This window comes from Phascolarctos cinereus, unplaced genomic scaffold, assembly GCF_003287225.1.
Source record: "Phascolarctos cinereus isolate Bilbo 61053 unplaced genomic scaffold, phaCin_HiC Scaffold_2;HRSCAF=192, whole genome shotgun sequence".
Lineage (NCBI taxonomy): Eukaryota > Metazoa > Chordata > Mammalia > Diprotodontia > Phascolarctidae > Phascolarctos > Phascolarctos cinereus.
The window spans coordinates 321523807-321546259 of NW_027555625.1; the positions used below are offsets into that span (position 1 = coordinate 321523807).

Below are 22453 nucleotides of genomic sequence, written 5' to 3' on the forward strand. Positions count from 1 at the left end.
AGAGGATACTTAACTAGGGAAGGTGTCACTGCCCAGCATGATACTGTTTGGACTCGGGTATTGGGTCTGTGTTAAGAGTGAACTGCAAATTTAATACTTAAAATTCAGGCAGGTTCAAAAGCTCACCAACCGGTGCCTACTGTTGCTTGAGGCCGCCCGTCTTTAAAACCCAACCACGCTGTCGGGCGGCCAGCAACTCCGGAGGCCCCAGAGTGGCCGGAGGCGCCTGCGCACTGCGCGGAGCCGGGGGTTGCGGACGCGGTAAGGAGCTCCTTCAATTCCTTGCCCTGTGCTGCCGGCGGGCTCTGGTTCCGAGAACAGGGTTGGGGAGGTGGGGGAGGAGAGCAGGAGAAGAAGTGCCAGGACACTGGGTGAGCAGGGGAAGGAGGAGTTCCTTATGCAAATCAGCTCCGCTCTGGGTGGAGTGGTTGGGGTTGTCTGGACGTGAGGCGTGGCTTGAGATGCAAATCAGAGCCAGCCATTCGAGTAGCGAGAGGCGGGTTCTCTCAGAGCTAAGCCAGTTTCCCTGAAGGCTGCTGGTTTTCTTCTTCTTCCTCCCTCCTACCGTACTCCCCCCACCTTCCTCCTGTTTCGCCCCCCCCGCCGGGTCCTGTTTAAAAGCGGCCGCGCAGGCGCAGTGGGAAGAAATGCGAACTTAGTCTGTTACACAACTCCTCGGAGCTTCATTCCCTCCCCAGTGTCTGCCGCTGCTGCTGCTGCCGCCGACGCCGCCATTCCCGCTGCTGTCGCTGATTCCTCGGCCTCGTTCGCCCGGCGCCGCCGCCGCCTTTGCTCCGGGGCCTGATCTCTTTACCTACGGCCGGGGTCCGAGCGGTCTGTGCCTCCTCTCCCCCGCCCCTTTCCCACTCCGCCGGTGCCGCGGCCACGTCCGACATGAGCGGGGATCAACTGCACAACGACTCCCAGGTAAGCCGGCCCTCGGATCTCCCCGATCCCGGGGCCCGGCTGCCCCCGACGCTCGGAGTCCCCCGGGCCCGGCTGCCCCCGGCTCCTCCGCCCCCGCCCCGGGGCCCGGTTTCCTGGCGCCCCCGGGCCGGGCTCCTCTTAGAGCCGGCTTCCCACTTCCCCCTTCCCCCAGAGCCGGGCCTGCCTCCCCCGGACGCTCCCTTGGCTTGCCCTCCCCTTCCATCTTTGACGTTTGGCAGCCGGGGGAGATGACAGGTTCTCGCTCCTCTCCACCCCGGGACGTGGAGGGTCTGGGCAGTGTGTGTTGGCGGGGAGGGGGTTCTTGCTTTGGGGGATCCGCGCTGGCAGGAGCAGGAGGGGGGGCGCCCTGGAGGCGGCGGGCTGGAAATGCCGGGAAGTTAAAGTTTGAAAGGGCGAGCCCCCTCCCCACCCTGCCCGGCTTCCTGCTCCCCCCCATGATGGGGGGGTCATAGCCCCTTGTGCCCCCCCACCCCCTCCAGAGTCTCCTCTCTCTACTCCCCCCCACCCCCACCCCGACCCCGTGTGTCTTATTTATTGGTGGCTTGATTTCCTCTCCTTTCCCTCCCCACAGATCGATGCGGATTTCCGAGTGAATGGTGAGTGTGCGCCCCGGGTCCGAGCCGGGCCCCCTGCCCCGGGGGGTGGGGAGAGGCCCGCCCGCGCCTCCCGGTTCTCCCCGGCTGCGGATGGGAAAGGACAGACATGGCGTCCCAGAGACTAAGTCCCGGCTCCTCGCTCACCGGCCCCATTGTTCCCATCGAGCCGCCCCGACCGCCCCTTTGCGAGGCTCCTGGGCCCCCGGGGACCCCGGCCCGCCCTAGAGGGGGCCGCCGAGGCCCCCGATCCCCGCCGAGCCGGCGCCTGGGAGCCTTTCAGGGCCCGGATTCCCCCCTGGAAAGTCGCCTTGTCGACAGTCAGGACTTAGTCTCTGCGCCATTTTCTTTTTCTCTCTCCTCTTCTTTCTGTGTCTGTGTCTCTTTCTCTCCCTCCCTCGGCTCCTTCCTAGAGCTGCCCAGGAGGAGCTTTCTGCAGAGAAAAGCCCTATAAATCACCGTCCTTACTAGAAAGGAGAGAGAGAGAGAGGGGGGAGTTTGATTTTTTTTCTTCCTTTCTTTTTTTAAGAAGCTTAGATTATTTTTTCATTCTCCTTCTGCATCTGGTTTGTTTCCATTCCTCTAAAATGAAAGGTCAGTTTTGCAACTGTTGCTTTGTCTTTTCTATAAGATCTGTATTACCTTTTTACCTTGCATAGAGATTGTGATAAAAAATCTAAAACTAAATATATCATCTGTGGAGCATCATTTTTTGAGAGCTCTGAACAAAGAAGGGGAAGAAAACGTGCTCTAATAATATAGTCCCCTTCCAAAAAGTTTGTAAGTTGCTTGCCCTGGGAATTGGGATAAGTAAGCTTAGAAATTGTGTTATTCTAGTAACTACTTATAGACAATTAGCGCGTGTGGGTAGAGCTTGTCTTTGTGGATTAGGGCACCTAGAAAGAGATGCTTTGAAAAGTATTTTAAAGTCCAGCCTCAAAATCATGAGAGGTTCTCCAGGACCTGTCTTTGGAATTGTGTGAGAGAGAGAAAGAGGATTTTGTTTCTCTGTAGTCTGATGTGGCAAATACTTTTGCTTCAGCCCTAAGCATATGTAGGCATATTTATCCATTTCTTTTTCTTTGGGACTAGATACCAACCACAGACTTTCAGGAGCTGAGGGCTATCTTGCTTTCTCTTTATGTTAGTTGCTTTCCTTTTCTGAAAAGTTATTGCATTAGTTTATTAAACCTTCCACCAGTTCCACATAAGAGGGAATTTTTCCTTCCCAATAAAAGAATGGTTCATTCTTGCACACTTTTATAAAGAAGAAAGTCAAATGGAAAAAGATGTGTACTATATAGCATTTTGTCAATTTCCACTGATTAGCCTTGGCCCTATGCATATGTTCAATAAGTACAAAATCCTGCTCAATTTAGCCTGAGTTTAGCCACTTTAGTGGTAAGAGGCTTCTGCTGAGTTTTTGGATCTTGTAATAAGCAGTCCATCATGTTGGCCTGCTTAGTTTGAAACAGTCTTGTGCAGCAGTGAAATGGGGCATTGAGTAGAAGACTGTTCCCTACTGGGAGAGAATTATAAGAGAACTAAGAATTTCTTTACTATCCATTTAAGCCAGACCTGTAAGGGCTAGAGAGAAAAGCAGTCCGAAAAGGGAGACTAGCTTCCCAGAAAACAATAACCAAAAGCAAAATTTTAAGTTGTCTCTTTTTTTTTAAATTGGAGTGGGATAATAGAGAAACCTGGATGGGAACAGGACTTATGGAAATTCTAATCTTTCTCCTCTTTTGGAATCCTTGAGGTTCTTCTAGTGTGGAGAAAAATCCTGGGGCTGAGAAGCTGGGGGTGAGTAAGCATGGGTCTAGTATTTAGAACAATGTTTTCAGAAATAGTTTAAGACTCCTTCCACCGATATTTAAGTAGCTCCAAAGATTATACTAGACTGTACATGGGAAATAGTCTGTTTTTCTGAGGTAAATTGTGGGCTGGGTATACTGATTGTAGTCCTAGCAATTTCTAATTCAAGTCTGCATGCAGTCTTTGCTACCATGATTGCAAAAACCAAGCTCTGTCTCAGTGCAAACAGTTTTTATTAAGGAAAAGGACATACACATTTAGTTTCTGTATCAAGTGATATGAATACTTGAGGAGGTTTAGAAAAGGTTGTAGGGGAAGACTTGGTGACTTGACATTTTTATGTTTTCTGGTGTCTGCTTCTCTAGCAGAGGATTCTTTCTGGTTTTAGTTCCCAAACTCACTCCAAACTCCAAGCTTTCAACTCAGGGTATGTTCTTTTTGCCAGCATAGGCCAAAGGAAGGATGATAGTGTTAGCAACCTACTTTTAGCATTCTCAAGTGCTACCTAGGTAGCTAGGAGTTATCTGACTACCTGAGAGAGTTCTGTACTGTTTTGTTTTTCTGAGGGAAACATCAAAGTCCAATTACATGAATGTAATTGTCTTAATCCTGGTCTTTGAGTTAGACAAGTTTGTTTAAGTTGATCTTTATTAGGAATGGACTTAGCCCTATTTACAAATTAGACAGTGCAAGTTTATACATATAACTTGGATCACTCCCTTTCTTCCCCCTCACCTCTGTCAGGTATAAAAATGGATTCCTCCCTAATCTGCTTGTACATTAGGTTTATTGTTGTGGTTCTTGTTGAGTTGGGAACTCACATATTTTATTCTCTGTCCTGTTTTTCGCTGCTGAAAAGAATCTGTTGTCTCTGAAAAGCATTATTGTTCTTTTAAGAAGTTTACTGAGAAAGGAGACTTCAGGTGCTTAAGGTATTAGAACATCTTTCTCTCACTCTCTCCTACCTGCAAAGACTTCCTAAGTGCTAGGGAAGTATCCACATCTCCGTCATTGTATTATTTTGTCAAAATGATGTGAAGGGCATGTTGAGCTGAATAGTTCCAGGCTACTAATGATCTTATATTGCTTCAGGGGACCTACAGCTGTCACGTGGCTCCACCCCCCCAGCTGATCACTGATATTTAGATTCACTGTCATATAGCAAAGTAAAATATTTTGACATCATATTTATTGTAGGTAATGCTATATGTTCATGATTTGACATCCTGTGGTGTTGATCCCAGGTAGCTTAATGGATTAGATTTGGATGGAAGAATTAAATACAAATTGTACTTGATGCTAATAGTTACTTTTATTTCTGTGCTAGTGGTAGAGACTGGCTGTCGGGTGCAGCCTTCTATTCTGTGAGTTCGTTTTTCCCTTTGTTTCTAAATTCCTTGACCATGTTTTTAAGGTAAGGACCTGGCTTTTGCATCTCCTTAGGTGGTAGTTCCTAATGTGTTCTGGGGACCCTCAGTGATCCCTGAGACCTTTTCAAGGAGTCCATGAGGTCAAAACTATTTTCATAATAATGCTAAGATGTTTTAATTTAAATATGGTAAATATTGATAGATATAGCTCACATAAACAAAAGTTCTTTGCAGAGAGGTCCTCAATTTTTTAAGAATATAAAGAGGTCCTGAGAGTAAAAAGTTTGAAAACCACTATTAGGTATCAGGTAACAGTGCCATTTTCATTTCTACTGCCATAAGAGTTCTGCTGGGCCTTTAGGTATTAGGAAGTTGTTGGGGGTCTCTATGCTCTTCTTTGAAGGTACTTTATCGAATCTCCAGTCTATCAGTCTCACAAATTTAGACCTGTCTTGGATTTAATAATAATATAACAATAAATAACTGCTGACATTTAGATAGCATTGTAAGGTGTGTGTAAAGTACTTTATGTAGGTTGTCTTATTTGACTCATACAATAGTCCCTTTGAGGTAGGTGCTATTATTAATCTCTTTTTCCATATGAGGAAACTCAAAATCAGAGTAATTTAGTGCCTCCACATGGACATATTTTCTGAGTAGATGTCAGTCTAATTCAAACTCTGGGCTGGTCCAGTGCTTTATCTACTATGTCATACTACCTCAAGAAAATCCAGGAGATTTAAAACACTGGGTTTTCTTAAAAGGGGAAAACTAGTATAATTGCTCTTGGGCTAGTGCAGGTACATTTCTGAGTTTAGCCAACTTTTGAGTATCTGGGGTAAAGAGAGACAGCATAGATAATAGAAAATTTCATTCTAACGCACAGACCCAGGCTACATTTGGGTTTGACTTTTCCCTACAGCAGACAGGTTAGCAAACAATTAGCCAATATGAAGGCAGTATTTAGGGGCCTGTTCACTTGGTCCTTTGAATAACTTGGATTTGGCTGTATCTAAAAATCAGATGGCTTTTTAAATTTGTTTTTAGCCAATTCAACTTAAAAACCACTTTCTAGGCCACAGAATTTTACTCGTATTCTATTCCCTGACATAGTGTATGAGCAGTAAAATAAGTGAGACAGGACATTGTATTTTCCTGAAATAATCGTGATTAAACTGGGCAAGTAGGTATTTATATAGTTGCTTTAATAGGATAATTTCCACAGTTGAAGTAGAATTGTGAAGACTTGAGTTAAAAGATTCATTTATTTGCTTCAGGTCATATTGATTTAGTGCCCTTCCAGAGAAGGGTCAAGGACTCTTGACCTGCCCATCCAGAAGCTGGTCATCTAATGCTCAGGTCCTCTCCACTCTTGGGATATTATTCTTAACTTGATAGAATTTTGTTTCGAAAAACCTGGTGTTAGTTGGATGCCCTGACCACCTTACAATCTGTGTAATTATGGTCTTATGGCTTATGTTATGTGATCTTTATGGTGGCATATGTGATTTATTAACAGATGCCAGAGGTGCTTGTTTTCAAGTTTGGGGAGTGATTTCAGAGTATTGTGTGACACTGTTTGCTTTTTGGATTCTTCAGATTATAACGTGGTTGTACGTGTTAAATTCAAGGAGATTAATTGAACTCGTAAGAGGCTTGATATTGTGCATGTGTACATACATATGCATATAGTTTGGGTTCTGTTTAACAATTTGTTTGAGAGGAAAGAGCCTGAGTCAGGAGGCTTATAGATGCATGACCTCAGAAAATAATCTCTCTGAATTCTTTACCTGCCCTGGCCTCCTCACCTTCCTTATAGGGTTGTTGTTAATTAAGTGAGATAATAGATATACGGTGCTTACAGGTGCTATACAGATATAAAGGGATTTATTATCCTAAATGCAAAAGGGAAGTTGTTTTTGTCCCCAGATTTTTTTTGATTTTTATGAAGGACTGCATCTTTCACATGTGGAACTTTAATGACAACAATAAAGTTCTAAGTTTATTTGAAGAGCTTAGTTTCTTTTTGAAAGTAAGTTTTTAGTGATTTTTTTTTGCTTTACATCACTCAGTTTTCGCTCTGCATATATATAACCCTTCTCAAGAGCCTTCCCTTAATTTACTGTTAATTTTACTTCCAATTTAAATAAGCCAATGGAAATGTAAGATTTAGGAGGGGAAATCTGGGTATCTGAGGGGCTTGGTGATGAGTCATTCAAAAGACCAATGACATCCCAGTAAACTCTGTATTTAGGCTCCAAATAATCAGTTGTATTTATCCTTTGGTTCAAGTTCTATGTATTTCTAGCAGTCTCTTAGCTATATAGTCACTCATTGGCACATCCATCACAGGATGGTCTAGGGAAAGGGCAAAGGATAACAATTTTCACAGTATCCATTTCTAGGATTTTTTACTCGGAGTGTGACAAAATTGAGAGGGGAGAAGCCTGAATCAAGTGCATGTTAGGAAACTGTTTGAAATCTTAGCATCCTAGACTTAGAGGTGTGAGGGGTCTCAGGGATGGTGAAGTCCAACATGAAATCAGCATTTTACAGATGTGGAAACTGAGTTCTAGAGAGGTTAGAGGTTAAGTAACTTGCCTAGAGTAGTCACACAGTTAGGAAGTGGCTGAGAAACCTTTGAAGCACAGATTAGTCTTCTACCTCCAAGTCTTGCATATTTTCCTACTGTGCCAACAGTGTATATAAGGTGTCACTGGTAACTTGTGAACAAATACTTCTCCACCTTTTTGGTTCTTTGCAAAACCAGTCATCTTTATTTAATAGGCTATCTTTGACACATTTTCCAACCTGGGTCTCAGATATGAGGGTGACAAGTAACAGTAGAATGAAATTTAAATTTCATTTGTCCTAAATAAGTAGCACAGGTGGCAGCATTGTACCCACCCCCTTTTGGTATTTGAAGGGGAGAGGAGGAAGGAAGGAGAAGCATGTTCTGTGCCGATAGACTGGCAAGTGAAAAATGGAATTAAATGGGACAGGGGGAATTTAATTAAGGGGGAAAAGCTTTTGGCTCTCTTACCATTTAGGTGCTATGTTACTGTAGTTGTGACCCTTTTTTGGGTAGAGATTGCTCATCTTTGCAAATATGTACATTTTTGAATTGCTTTTCATTTGTATATTTGTGAAAGATAGAAAAGAAAACTTTAATCAAGATCTGCTTTATCAGAGTAGTTTTCAAACACTCAGGAACAAAGCTAAAGGAGGAGAAAGTAATAGTATAGCTGAGGTTTATTGAATAAATAGATCAGATGAAGGTTGTCAAGCTGGATTACCCTATCAAAGGGTGAAAGAGATGTCATTATCTGAATGGCTGTGACATTCAAGAATGTCAGTGTTTTGTGTGTATAGTTTTTAAGTGAAGAGGTTTAAGTTTTCCCCTCTAGTTTCTTTATTTAAAGATAAAAGACTGTGTTTCTGGCCTGGGTTTCCGTCTTTTGTTCCTAAAATTTTTTTTTATAGATTCTTATTTTCATGTTGTTGCCATAAAGAGCTTATCACTGATCTGTCCGACACTTTTTTATGTATGTATTAATAGTTGTCACTTGGTTCTTATGTAGAACTATTCAAAATAGTTTGCAACTTTGACAATTCCCTTCCTTTGTTGAAAAGAAGTTTGATTCTGGTACCAAACCCAAATCGGTGTGAGGGTGATTGTACTAGGTTAGTAATTTCTTTCTGAGCTCCTAAAGTTGTTTATGGTATGTCTTCTTTGGGAAAGAAAGAAAATTAATTCATAAACATTCTAGAGGAATACCTAGATACTAAAGAGTGTCTGATTAGAGTTAGTGGAGATGGGAATTCTCATTTTTGGTTCTCTGACATGGAACTACTCTGAAAATACTATGGTACCAGAACTAGTCTAAAAATACTATGGTACCATATTTTCCACACCTCATGAGGAAATCTTTGCCTATGGCTATGTAGACCAATTTTCCTAGATGTGTACTTTTCCATAACATAGACATTCTTATTTCTGTCTTAACCCCCCCAGATGATGGATGACCCCAGTAACTGTGGACCAGCTCCTTGTGAACTAGGGAAGCTATTGAGTACAGAACTAGAATTTTTAAGTGCTTTTTCAATTTTACTGTATTAGAGTCCAAATATATTCCAAACCATACTTTGCCAATAATAGTATAGGGGAAAGGTAAAATCTTAGTGCTGCTATTTATTATAAACATCTTGGCTACAAATGTCATTTGAGCATTTTGTACCCACGTGACAAGACATTAATATTGGGAAGAATAGGCCTTAGACCAAATCAAAACCCCAGTTCACTGCAAAGTAATGTTTTTTTTTGGTTGGAGTACTGCTTTGATTCAGACCAATTATGTCTCCCAAGTTTCGTGGGGAAACAAACAGCTCCAGCTTGTTTTTACTCTGAGCTTCTTGAGCTGTGACACTTCACGAAAGGGAACTAGGAAGAGTTTGCCGAGTAGAGGTGGATGAAGAGGCCTTGCACACCGGTATGTGTTGGAGAGAAAGATTCATGTGTCACAGCAGTTGTGCAATAGAAAGAACTCTAGCTTTGGGGTCAGAAAAACTAGATTTTAGGGCTCTCTTAGCTGCTAACTAGCTCTATGTCCTTGAGTTCATTCCTAGGGTTTCAGTTTCTGCACGATTTAGAGACTGGACTAAATGATCAAAGGTCCATTACAGCTTTTAATATTCCATGGTCTATAATATTTCCTTGAGCAAAACTTCATGGTACTTCTTCCTTCAGGCTCACTTTAGGTCAGAGACTTCTCAGCCAACCTTCAGTTCATTAGGGATTAGTGTTTTCATCATGAATATGCCAGAAGAAATAGTGTCCTTACTCTCTCAGCTCCTGTGTTGACTAATAATTACCTCATCTAGGCATGCCATGCCATTCTTGGCTCATCTGTTGATACACCTGAAGTATTTGGAGTACATAGATCACATCTGGAGAACAATTTCTTGGAGTAAGCTCCTAAACATCTCAAGTGACTTAAGCTCTACACATACCCTTCTCAACCTTGCTTGACCTTTGGAGAATGACAGTGCAAAAGTGAAGTGTTTCAAGATAGTAGTGAAAGAATTTGAAATAACAAAAAACTCAGTTACAGGAACCAGTTTCTCGTCTGGAGGGAATGGCCTCTTTTCTCAGCTGTCTTCTGGCTCAGGAACTATGGGACTATCATTATTAGGCTCGTTTTTTGAAGCTAAAGCTTCATTGACCCTCACCCTTTCATTGATCTTCCATGTACCTGCTACTTCATGCCTCAGATCTTAGTAGAAGTTATTCTAGCTGTCACTTAAATTAGTGACTGACTGTAATACTATTCTTTATTGGTCCTAACATCTAAAGGTTATAGGATCTTAGCTCTTGAGTTAGAAGGGTCCTCAGAGGCCTTCTGGTCCAAGCCTTCATTTTGCAAATGAAGGAACCAAAACCCAGGCCTGTTGAGTGACTTGCCCAAGATCATCCGGGTAGTGTCAGAGGTAGAATTTGAATCCATGTTTTTTGACTCTAGAATCAATGCTGTTCCCATACTTCCTCCTCGAGATGATGCTCTTGTGAAATAGGTAGAAAAGTCCGACAGAGTTAAATGCATCTTAAAATCACTATTGGTATAGTGATTCCTTTTCAAATCTTTATGCTATTGAGAAGCAAACTGAGTGAAGTGTTTTAACTTTACCTGTTTCTGCACAGGGCTAGAATGTGAACCTCATTTCCCTATCTTTCTACATGAATGTGAATTTTTGTTGTAATAAAAGATGCCCAGTGGTGTTATAGGAGCACAGAAGTGCCTTCAGAAGGCTTCATTAAAATCCTGGCACTACTGCTTTATTGGCCTAGTGACCTTGGGGGACCATTCCTTCCTCTGTAAAATGAAAATAATATTTATACTACCCACCCCACCACTTGGTTAGGAGTAAAGCACTTTGTGAACTCCAAAGCACCATACACAAAGGTGAGCTACTCTTGTTCAGTTCAAGTAGAATTGTGTCTTTAGTGCACAGAAAACCAACTCGTGGTACAGTTGGAAATACTGTATTTGGAGTTAGAAAGCCAGGAATCCCAACCAGCTTAGCACCGAGAGGGGTGCCACCCCATCCCTGTTGCCCCCAAACCTGAATGACTTGGGTCACTATATCTCTCTGGGCTTTAGTTTTCTTTTTTATAAAAAGAGAAAAAATTGGATAAGGGGAATCTCCAAGATGCTCTTTCATAGAGGCAGCTTTTGAGGGCTACTGAAGAGTCACTTCATGAGACTACCCAATGGTAGAGAAGTTGCCCTAACCTGTTGCTAAGGAGATAGGTAAAAAATGAGGAAGATGAGGGAACTATATGACAAACTATATGTCTGGTAAAAAGGGGAGTTACTTAAAATAATATTACAGGTGCTGTTGGGTAGAGTCCATTTACAAAATTGTTCACTTAATTCCGTACTGGAGGCAATATGCCATGGAGACAGAGTGCTGGACCTGGAGTAAGGAAGACTGAATTTAGATCAGCCTTTGGCACTAAGCAATTTGGAATTTAGATTTTTATCCAAGGATAAAGATCCTGGAGCAGGAATTTCCCAGGCTAAATCAATTACAGGTTCTTTCCATAATCTTATGAGAGATAAATAAAATCCCACCCAAAACTTGAAGCTATATTTGCATTTAGATTTCAGATCTATTATTTTTTGCTGTGTTCTCATTTTCCATCTGTGTAGTTAATTTCCAGTCAAAGGTTATTGGGTTTTTGTTTGCTTATTTGTTTGTTTTGCTATTGACAATCAGTCATTAGTTACTGCTTTAAAGATCATTTGGTTTTTGGAGTAGACCCTCACAGGTGGCCAGAAAAACCCCGGAAACTTGCTCTTGTCTCCAGAATGACAAAAACCACTACCACCCACTTCTTGGAGAGGCAAGCATAACTGCTGTAGGAGACCTAAAGGTTAAGAAGGCTGGGTGCTTTTGGTAAAGGGGGTGTCAATTACTCTCTCTTGAAGCAAAGTTGTCCATTTGGAACAGAGTTAGGGAAGTCTTTTTTACAGCTAATTTACAGATTTTTTAATAGAACTCTATGGATTTTCTGCTAAGCCACCTAGAGCTTTGGGTTACAGATATCTTAGAAACGAAATGCCAAGTTCTCATTATTTGTGGTGTGAAGGAGACTTGTTTTTACCATGAAACTCTCTAAAGGTTTCTTTTTGACAGCAGAGGCCATATATGGAAAGACCTTATAAAAATTCTTAACTAGCAGGCTGAGAGCTTACTGTGTTGAGCACACCAAAAATTAACTCTTTTATTTATATGTTCAAATCTTAATGCAAATAGTTTTTTGATGGCCCAACTAATAACTTCTTGCGAATTAATTTTTAACACCCAAATGTCAGACCTTTAAAACAGATTTGAAGTGAGAGCTTAGATGGATATAGAAGAAGAGCTCCATATGATTTTCACCATTGAGGGAAATTAGTGTCTTAATTATCTTTATGTTCAGCCAAAGTTTCACTAATGGTTCAAAATTCTAGCTGCCCCTTAATAGCTAATTGACTTGAATTTAAGTTTTTCAGGAAGTTCTGCTTAAAGAGAGCCCAGAATAACCTGGGCTATGTGTCTTCAAAAGCCTCATTACTCCCTAGTTTGAGGGAGATTGGACTGAGCCTATGGTCTCTTACAAAGTAATTGATGAAAAAGGTTATCAATTTGAAACATGGCTAACAGATTTAAAAATTTACACAGAATTAGAGATAACTCTTACTGTGGAAATAGAGCTTACAAAGCAGCACTTAACTTAAAATGGAAAATCTTAAGGACCAGAAACAGCATTAAGAGATACTCTCAAGGGGAAATCTGTGGCAAAATTAGGGTTTGGAGACTGATCTGACATATTTAAGAACCTTCCTCAAATATGTTATGCTTACTGTTCTATGAACCAGAGGTGTCAAACAGCAGTGGTCCGAAACACTCCTGAATGCTGCCTGACAACCTAAATTAAAATGTAGTTGGGAAATAGTTAACAAAATAAAGTTTAACAATACAAGAAACATAGATAATGTCATCATGTGGTTTTCTAAGTCAATATGCGGCCTTCAGGGATCCTTATATATCGTAAAGTGGCCCTGCTTTATATTCTGTTTTGGTGCTGCTATCGTAAACACGAGTCAAGACTGCTATTTGATTGAAAACACCTCAGTTTTGTCTTGACTTATGCCATTTTTCAGTTGCTGAGACATTAAGACTTTGTCCTTTATGACTCTTCCTCAAAAACCCTTTTCAAATAGAATTAAACTGGAGTTGTAAAAGAATTGTTAAATTGTTAGTTTTAAACTGCTTGACACCTTTATAGTGATGCTTGCTTACATATTTGAGGTGACCACTGAGAAAAGTTGAAGTCTGGGCCTGCTACAGCTATCAAGTGTTTTATAGTGTTGGAATTTGTATAACTGACTTCCATAAGCCAAATGTAATTTATTTTTGTTGTCTTTCTGGTAAACAACTGCTTCTTTTCATTTTAGAGTGTAATGGATTAGTGTAGGAGACTTAGCAATCTATTTGGAAACCTTAAATTGATATTTCTATTTAAGTAGAAAAAAACAAGTTGCCTTTTTAGAGTAACTTCCTCCATTAGCAGCTTTTCACGGTTTTAGGATTAACAGAGGCTACAGTGTTTTTGCATTTCGTCAACTGTAGTATACCAATAATAAGCTGGGAGTCGACATTTATTTTAGGGTACTGTGTGTGTGTTTAAATTGGCCTCTCATTCTGGTAGCTCTAGCTGCTGTGCTAATAGAGAGTGGGTTCTTTGGTGGGAGGTACTTTCTAGCAGTTTCAGTTTAGGGCTAACAGTGTTGAAGAGAACATTTTTCAAGAGAAGAAAGGCTTCTCCAGCCTCTGGATTTTTAAGTTTCTTGTTCTTATTACTACAAAAGTTTCTTCTGAAGAACAGTCGGAACTGTATACTGTGTGATCTATTAGAGTTGGAAACAATTCTTTGCTAGGATGCCCAGGTCCCTTCTTATACACTGTTTTCTCGTGAATCTCCCATCCTTACTTCATACAAATTGGTATATTCAGAGGAGAGGGAAGACTAAAAGAAAGAGAGTGAGGGGGAAGTGTGCTACTGCTTAGCATCATCTGAACTTTTCCAAGTTGCAAGTACTAGGTTTTCTGTCATCTTTGCACATAAAAGACAAGCATCCTGGGACTTAGAGGGGCTTTAGTCAGTTCCCCCTTGAGTTTTAGCAGCCTGACCAGAAGTACCTACTGTTTACAGAGAGCTTCGGAACCAGATATCCCTTTATTAGGAAGAATGTGCTAAATTCCCAGACTGAAGTGTCTGAAATCTAGAATGGGTTACAGTAAAAATAGCATTCCACTGTGTTGACAGGTTGAGCCACAGAGACTATAAAAATTAAGATTAGAGTCACCACTTGAAAGTACTGGGAAACAGCTGTGTGGAATCATAAATTAGAAGTTTTAATATTTAAAGGTTAACCCTTCTTGGCCCACAGGGATCTAATGGATTAGTTAGATGGACCTGTGTAGATCAAAGTGCTGAGTGGTATAGAGATTGGGATTTTTGTTGATTTGATTTTCCTAATGCTTCAAGGATTAAGCTAGTCACATCCTATTTCTTCTTAGACAAGGCTTTTTATAGTAGTAGCCACAAAGTATTGGTGACATTTGCTAAGTTCAACTGAGAAACTTTGGCAGGACTTTTTCAGAAGCCTGGTTTGAAAACTTGTTCTGGTCAAACTCTGGAATTGCTACCACATTTAATGGAACTAGCCAGAAGAAGAAAATTGGTTTACCTTTGCAGTCACTAAGCTGTGTAGGTTTGCCTTGGGGCAGCCTGCTATTTACTGAGTTTGAAAAACTCAGTAAAAAAAAAAAGTTTGATTTCTTCTGGCCTGTGTAAAAGTACATATCTTTGTTGAGTGGGTACAAGCCAGGTACAAACAGGAATTGGGCAGGCTAGCCTGTGTGTCTCATATTTGTTTTTAATTTTTTTTTTGCATACTTACCCAAATCCCTTTGGAATGAATAATTTCTTCCATTTCCATAATACTTTCCTTATAACAGACCTATGAGTTGGGTAGTAGTAAAAATGTTATCCCCATTTTACAGAAACAGACACGCCGAGAAATAGACTTGCCCAAGGTCACTACCTTTTGTGTCAGAACCAGGATTCAAACCCAAATCTGACTCAAGTTTAGCCGTCCTTCCCACTATATTATGTTAAAGGGAAAAACATTAGGTCTCTTGCAGTAGAAATTCTCTAAAGACGCAGAGATCTCTTAATCTGGGATACTGGGGGATAGAGGGAACTGGATATTAGAGACACCATTCTTATTCAGAGAGGTCCTGACTCTTAAATTGCTTGAAGTTTTCTCTGGGTAAAGCTGAAGATCTGGTTTAACGATGTTTGTTTGGGTTTGTAACCTAGCATGCTTCAAATATCCCAGGTTGGAAAGTTGTCTTCCTTTGCCCTCCTCCCTCACCCCCCATATCCAGTTCTATTTCTGTAATCTTGCATCTGACTTGCCATACTCTATATTAAACCCTTATCACCTCGTACCTGTAGTATTATAATTAACTAGTTGGTCACCCTGCTTCTAGTATTTCCCATCTCCACCAATCCATCCTTCCCACAGCTGTCAAATTGATCTTGGTAATGCACAGGCTTGATTGTCACTTCCTTGCTAAAAAGCCTTTACTGGTGGTTGTTTCATATAGAATAAATTGTAAATCTTTAAATACCTTTTGCAGTCTGAGTCTAGATTGCATCTGAGTGCCCTTTCTAGCATTATTTCACATCATTCCCCTTCATGCATTCTTTATTCTGGCCAAACTGTACTATTAATTGTTCCATGATCAAACCCTACCTTCTGCTTTTTTAGTCATGTAGAACTGCAACACTTTCCCTTCCTTATCTTTGTCTGCTGAAATTCTTTTCAAGACCCAGCTTGCTGCTGCTCCTATGAAGCCTTCCCTGAATTCCTTCCTTTGCAAATTAGATTGTCTTTCCTTGAACTTTCTTAGAACTTGTCTGTATACCTCCTTTGCTGTTTTCACATTTTACTCAGTATAGTATTGTGGAAAGGCTACTGTAATGGACTTGGGAGGCCTATGTTTAAATTCTAGATCTGACAAGATGTGGCTGTAGGCCAGTCATTTGATCTCATAGACCCTCAGATTCCTTATCTACAAGATGGAAACAATATGTTCTATTTTTCAACTCTACTTCACATGGTTGAGGAAGAACTTTTAAAGTAAACCTTAAAATGCTATGGAAGGTTATATACTGTCATATCCCTCTAGAAGGCAGGGAACATTATTTTCATTGTTGTATCTCTAGTGCATCACATAAATACCTTGACCTCTGATAAGTGCTTAATAAAATGACTTGAATTGACAAGATTTGGGGAGAGATTGAGATGAATTCTAGACAAACATTTCAGGTTTACTTTAACTTTGTCTCTCAATTTGTATCTTTTTCACTACTTCTTTAAAAAAAAACCTGAACTAAAACAAGTTTCTGACTCTGCAGTAATATGTAAAATGAGAGTGATATACTCGATCTAAGATCCTTTCCCATGTTTATTCAAGTTGCCTACCATGTGCAAAGTGTTAATATACAAATGACCTGATGACCCTGATCTCCAGGAGGCAGGAGATGATGTGGAAAATAACTGGTACAAGAAAATGCAAAGTTCAGATAAAAATTATAGGCACTGTTGTGAGAAATTCAGTGAGGGAGAGACTTTCAGCTGGAAGAGTCAGGGAAGGAATTGTGGTAGTGATACCATCCTCTCCCAGAGTTGAGCCCAGGAGGAAGGCACTTAAAACAGGGAGGGGGTGGGGTAGGGTTTGAGACATAGGGTGGAGAGAGTGAGAAAAGAACCCGAAGGGGTTGTTAGGTGAAAAGTAGTATTGTGAAGGGAAAGTAGTATACTTAAGGCTATAAAGGAGAGTTGGAATCAGATTGAAAGGCCTTGAATGCCAGAGTCATTGTATTTGATTTGAGAGGCAATAGAGAGCCATTGACAGATTCAGGGACTGATGTGGAACATCAGTATGAAGGATGGATTAGAGATAGACTGAAGGGAAACAGACTAGTTAGTTTTTTTTAAAAAAACCTCATATTTTAAGCAAGAAGAGCTTGAAGTAGGATGGTTGCAGTGGGTGTGGAAGGGAAAGGACAGATTGGAGAAATGGTGAGGGTAGAATTAACAGGACTTGACATCTTATGAATCAAAGAGAGTGAGTTCTTCATCTCGGTGACTGGAAGGATGGTAATGTCATCAGTTTACAGTTACACAGGAGGATAGGATTTAGGGAGAGAGCAAGATGAATTCAGTTTTGAATATATTTAATTCAAGGTACCAGCTGGACATTTCATTGGTAGTCAGCAGATAGTTGGGAATCTGAGACTAGGACTCCAGGCAGAAATAGAGTGTGGAGACAAGAGATTTGGGAGCCATCTGCATAATGGGTGATAACTAAAGCTATGGAATCACCAAAGAAGAGAATGAAAAGAAAGGCTAGCCAGTGAGATAACCCTGGGAGAATACTCATATTTAAGGTACAGGAAAAAGATGAAGAGCCAGCAAAAATATTAGAATAGTGGTCAAAGAAGAGGAGACCCATAAGGATTTCCTTAGCCGAGAAAGAGGATGATCCATGTCAGAAGGCTAGGAAGAAAGAAATCAGAGAGGAAGCTGAGGACAGAAAGGGGAAAAAGTCCACTAGATTTACCAATCTAGGAAATCATTACTGACCTTGGCATGCTGACATTTTATGATTCTCCTTTCCACCTTATCTCCTCCTGCTACTCAATAGAAACCCTCTGGTTCCAGCTGTGTTGGTGTAATGCACCTGCATATTTGATTGGCTTACTGTTCTTACCTGAAATGTCCTTGGATTTGCCAATCACCATCCTACTCATCATTAAGATATGCTCATGTCCCACCATTGTTCTCATCTCCTCCATCCCTTAGTTGGTCTGTCCTCCAGAACTAATCTTTTCCTTGTTTGGGCCCTTTTAATTCAATGGGCATTTGTTAAGCACTTTCTGCTGTTTACAAGATAACTCAGCCATATTCTTCTTGGACCATCTTTCCCTCCAGGAAAGAAGCTTCTTTTGGGTAGGGCTAGTCTGTTACCTTTAGAAACTGGTGTAATATTTGTCTTGTAGTAATTAATCTAAATGTAGTATTTCTAGATATGTTGCATGGTTTTTTTTCTCCCCTCTGTTCCATTAGCTTGTAGTAGATACTCACAACAAAGTCCTGTGATGTACATGTTGCTGTGCTACTTCTCTCCTTTTGGTTGAGGTATCACATCGAGGGTTGTTTGTTTGTTTGTTTAAATCCAGGTTGCTAAACTCTTATAGGATTTAGGAAGTAGGCCAACAACTTCGTCATATTTGGGATACTCAGAGGAGCCTTTTACAAAGGTTTGTTTTTTTTCTCCTGGCACTTAAGTGGAAGTGTTTTCCAGTTCTCCCCTTCAGAGGCACATTTACCTAAATAATACCCAAGATGTTTATCTGCCTGTGTTGTTGTTTGACCCTGTGCCTCCCTAGAACTGTAATCTTTGTAATAATCACATTTAACTGGCCAATTAATTCTGATGTCACCTGAGGATTAGGCGATTTGGGGTGAGGACTGAACAAGTGTTTTCATGCAGATATCCCTAATAGGAGGCTGCTTGTCTTAGAGTAGTAGATAGAGGTTTTTCCTCTGACACATAATTACTGTGTGACTCTGGACAAGTCACTAACCCTCTCAGTGACCCAGACAACTCTTAAGATCACAAGTTTCAGATCTGCTTAGGTGGAGGGAGTTTTCTCACCAAGACTTCTTTAATCACAGGCCCAGACCAAAAAAAAAAATAAAAATAACCACCACAAGAGCCTAATAATAGAGCCAAGGAAAGACTGGAGAATGAAATATCCATCTATTGAAAAAATAAAGGAAAGGCTTTTTATATTTAGCTAAGGCTTGCCTTGAACCATTATTACAGTTTGAAGTAGGTACATTTGGATAGAAGCAGATGTCCAGATTCAGCTCTCTGTCCCATATTTCATGAGCCAGAAAGGGACCTCTGTCTGTTCTAATCTAATATCCTACCTCCTCACTTTATAGGTGAGGAAACTAAAATCCAAATAAAGGCAGTGACTTAACAAGAGTCACAACTTAAAAATGCTGAATGTATGTCAGCTGTTAAACATAGAGCTGGGATTTGAACCCAGGGCCTTTAACTCTAAACCAGACCAAGAGCTTGCACTTTACCATGTTGCCTGTATTTAGTCCTCACCTTTTAAAGAGTCTTACAACATAATGGAATATTTTGTCCTCCTTCCCCCTGGCCCTACCCCCTTTCACACTGAGGGTTGGCTGGTTTAATTGAGCTAATTTTCATTTAGTCGTTTCTGGACAGGTTTTGTATTTGCATGAGATTATAGCAGCTGTTCCGCCTAATGACTTGAATTGCTTCTTCCAGAAGAATGAGAGTTGTGTTGGGGACACATTTCTATAACACTTGGACTTTTGCTTGTTTTTTTATTGTAATAAGTGTTTCCAAATATGTAGTGTCTGAGTTATTCATTGTTCCATCTCAGGGATGGTAAAGAATTTCAGGAGACAGAATCTATTTTAATCATTAAAAGGGCTTCTGTGTTGTATTCTTATAGACAGGTTGAGTTAGCAGCTCTTGTTACATGTCTAATCCCATACAAGTCAAATAGTGAAGAATGGGATACTATGCTGCTGCTTCGGCCCCCCCCCCCAGCCTCTCAAAACACATACATGTCCCTTTATGTCTGAAGTATTCATCTCCTTTTTGTGATAGGCTTTCAGAGAACTTTTGATGATGAAATTATGGGGGAGAAAATGCCTTAATATGCAGCTTATTGAGGTGGGACCAAGGGTTGATGGCAGAATCCCGTTGTAGTAGTTTGTCATGTTTCGAATTTCTTTTCCTGGCCACGAAAAGATGCTAACCTAAATCTTAGAGACTGTGCTGAGTTAGGGAAATAGGCCTAGATGATAATGAGCTATAGATTCCTATTAAGTCCAAACAGGAAGTTTCCAGCTCTCTATTACTAGCACAAGTCTGTGAAAATATGTGAATGGGCTCACTTTCACAGCTGCAGGAAAGGGCCTGCTCTAATTTTGCTTGCCTAAGAAGGCTCATTTTCAGGTTAGACAAGTCCTCTTTTCTTTTTAAGTTCGACCTCCAGGGAAAGGAGGTTTTGCAGGATGGAGAGGTCCTTGTGAAAGTGTGATTCATTGCAGAAAGGAAATACATGAAATAGAAGTGCCCACCTCATAGAGCTTTGTCCTGGTTAACTACTATCAAATAATGGACTAAAGGAAATCCTCAGGTTTGGTTGAAGGTTTTGAACATTGAACTCATATTTTAAACTTTTTATTTTGGCTTGCTGTAAACTCCAAGGGACTCTTCTATAAATTACGTAGGGTAGTATATCTGCCCTAAATCTGCACTGGTTTACTCTGGGCGAAGAGAAGGAGACAGAAGGGTACTGGAGCCTGACTTCTTTATGGCCCCCCGCAAAATAGGCCAATCTCATGTGGTGTGGAAGAAAGGACCCCACACTTTGGAGTCAGAAGACCTGGCTCTAAGACCTCACTCATGTGACCTTGGGCAAGCAGTGACTTCTCTGAGCCTCAGGTTTCTTCATCTGTAAAGTAGACAGTACCAGTATTATCAATGTCTCTCAGGTTTGGGCAGAAAGTACTTTGTAATCTATGAAGAGCCATATAAACATGAGCTATTCCCAAAGTTGAGGTCGATTGCTATTCTTAAAATAACTTCCTATGTAAGTAATTACCTTTTAAATTTCAGATTTACTGGGCTTTTTGCTTGGCATGGTGGTGCATACCAGTAATCCCTGCTACTGGGGAGGCTGAAGCTGGTGAATCAGTTGAGCTCAGGAGTTCTGGCTGTAGTAGGGCTAAGTTGAAAGGATATTTGCACTATGTCTGAAACCAGTGGTGCACTCCTTGGATCTGGGAGCCACCAGGCTACCTGGGTAAGTTATGAAGACCTAGTCTCCAAAAAACAAACAGAAACCCAAAATGAAACACTTCAGATTTGTCTTCATCTAATAGGCCATTAATAAATGGTTGTGGAATTGAACTTGGGATCTGTTCATGAACTAGAGTAGAATAGAATTCAGGAGAATTAGGTTTTAGTCCTGCTTTGTTACTAAATTGGAACTCCCTTAGGTAAGTTATTCCCTTCCTGTTCCCACCAAGTGAAGGGGTTAAAACATAGGGGACTTTTCAAGGACCTTTCCAGCTCACTATAAGAACAAATTCCCACTTTTCCTCTCTCAAATATGAAAGAATTTGTTTTGCTTTTAAGTTTAGTTCTTGACTCCAGTATTTACTGTTTTGCAGGTGTCTTCAGCAGGGCTTAAACCTAAACCTTGTGTTGGGAAAGATTTCTTTGAAAGCCAAGTTTCCTTCTAAATTGTAACCAAATTTTGTCTGTTCTCTAGTCTACCGCACTAAAAGCCACAGGAAAAGGGTTATGAATGGTACATGAAGTCAAAACCAGTAGCTTTTGTAAAGCCTGCAATGTGACCCAAGAGTTTAAGTCACTGTTGTTAAGAGGGGACTCATGCTGCCGGCATAGGTTGGACTACACAGGTTTCCTTTCAACAGCATGATTTGGTGTTCGTGAAAGCCTTCCAAGTATGGCTTCTGAAATCAGAGCTATCTAATAGAAGAGACTGCCCCAATTCAATAAGCGTTTTAGGGCCTACTAAGAGCTAGGCACGGTGCCAGGGGCTGAGGATATAATGGTAAAAATTAATCAGTCCATGCCTTTAAGGAACTTACATTCTTCTTTACATTCAGATATTGTCAAATATGTTATAAGAGGAGATTCTGCCACCAGGTAGGGAATTAGACTAGATCACCTCTAAAGAACCTTCCAGTGCTTAAGATTCTAATTTGTTCCATGTGATCAGGTATTTTATGGAAACTTAAGGCTTTGTAACCATTCTGTTGGGAATGGCAAACTACAGGCTAAAGGCCATAGCTTATAGACAAGCTTTAGTGTTATTTTGACAATTTAATTCATCTGCTTAGACATGGAGCATTTTTTAGATTTGTTTTCATGGATGTGAGTACTCTCTCAGAAAGAGTGGATCACAACCCATTCATACCTTGTCATCGAGATCTTTGTCGGTGCCCTCCCATGGATCTTTAGCAAGCCGGTCCAATCTAAGAAACTGGAGACCTTCCTGTAAGTTTTAACATTTAGATGATTACCAATGGAACATATAGATTGTGGTCTGCTGTCCCTCATCTGCATTACATGAACGACCAATCTCTTGTTTTATGCTTTATTCTGCTTCTTGTATGTAATTTTTTTTTTTTTGTAACATAAGACAGCCTAGATAGTCTGACTTTCTGCTGCATGCCACCTGGTCTCCAGCCTCAGGTGAGAAGAGGAGCCAAACCTTCAGCCTTTGTGTGTCCCCTGAAGGCAGCGAGGGACCCAGCTGGGCCAACTTGGATCTGTGCCAGCAGAAGGCAACTTCCTTCTCCTCCTGCTGCCAGCCTAATCTCCCAGACATGATGTAGACAATTTCTGGTATGAAGAGGAGAAACCTTCCCTTTGACCTCAGGCCTTCTATCTCCTGCTCTGCCTGTCCCTTGAGGAAAGAGTAACATTTGTAGAGAGTGGGACTTCCATCTCCTG

General features: G+C 41.0%; 1 protein-coding gene across 2 annotated transcripts in view; it reads left to right on the forward strand.

The window, feature by feature from the left end:
* The first annotated feature begins 522 nt into the window (after positions 1–522).
* The window catches only part of TOP1 (DNA topoisomerase I), a 115669-nt gene continuing 93738 nt past the window's right edge, over positions 523–22453 (forward strand). The window contains exons 1-2 of one of the 2 annotated variants that reach the window (XM_020998614.2): positions 523–927; positions 1520–1544. In XM_020998614.2, the coding sequence (XP_020854273.1) occupies positions 895–927; positions 1520–1544 (58 nt within the window). In that variant the 5' untranslated portion in view covers positions 523–894. The remainder of the gene's footprint in view (positions 928–1519; positions 1545–22453) is intronic. The other variant, XM_020998613.2, reaches the window with a different exon arrangement.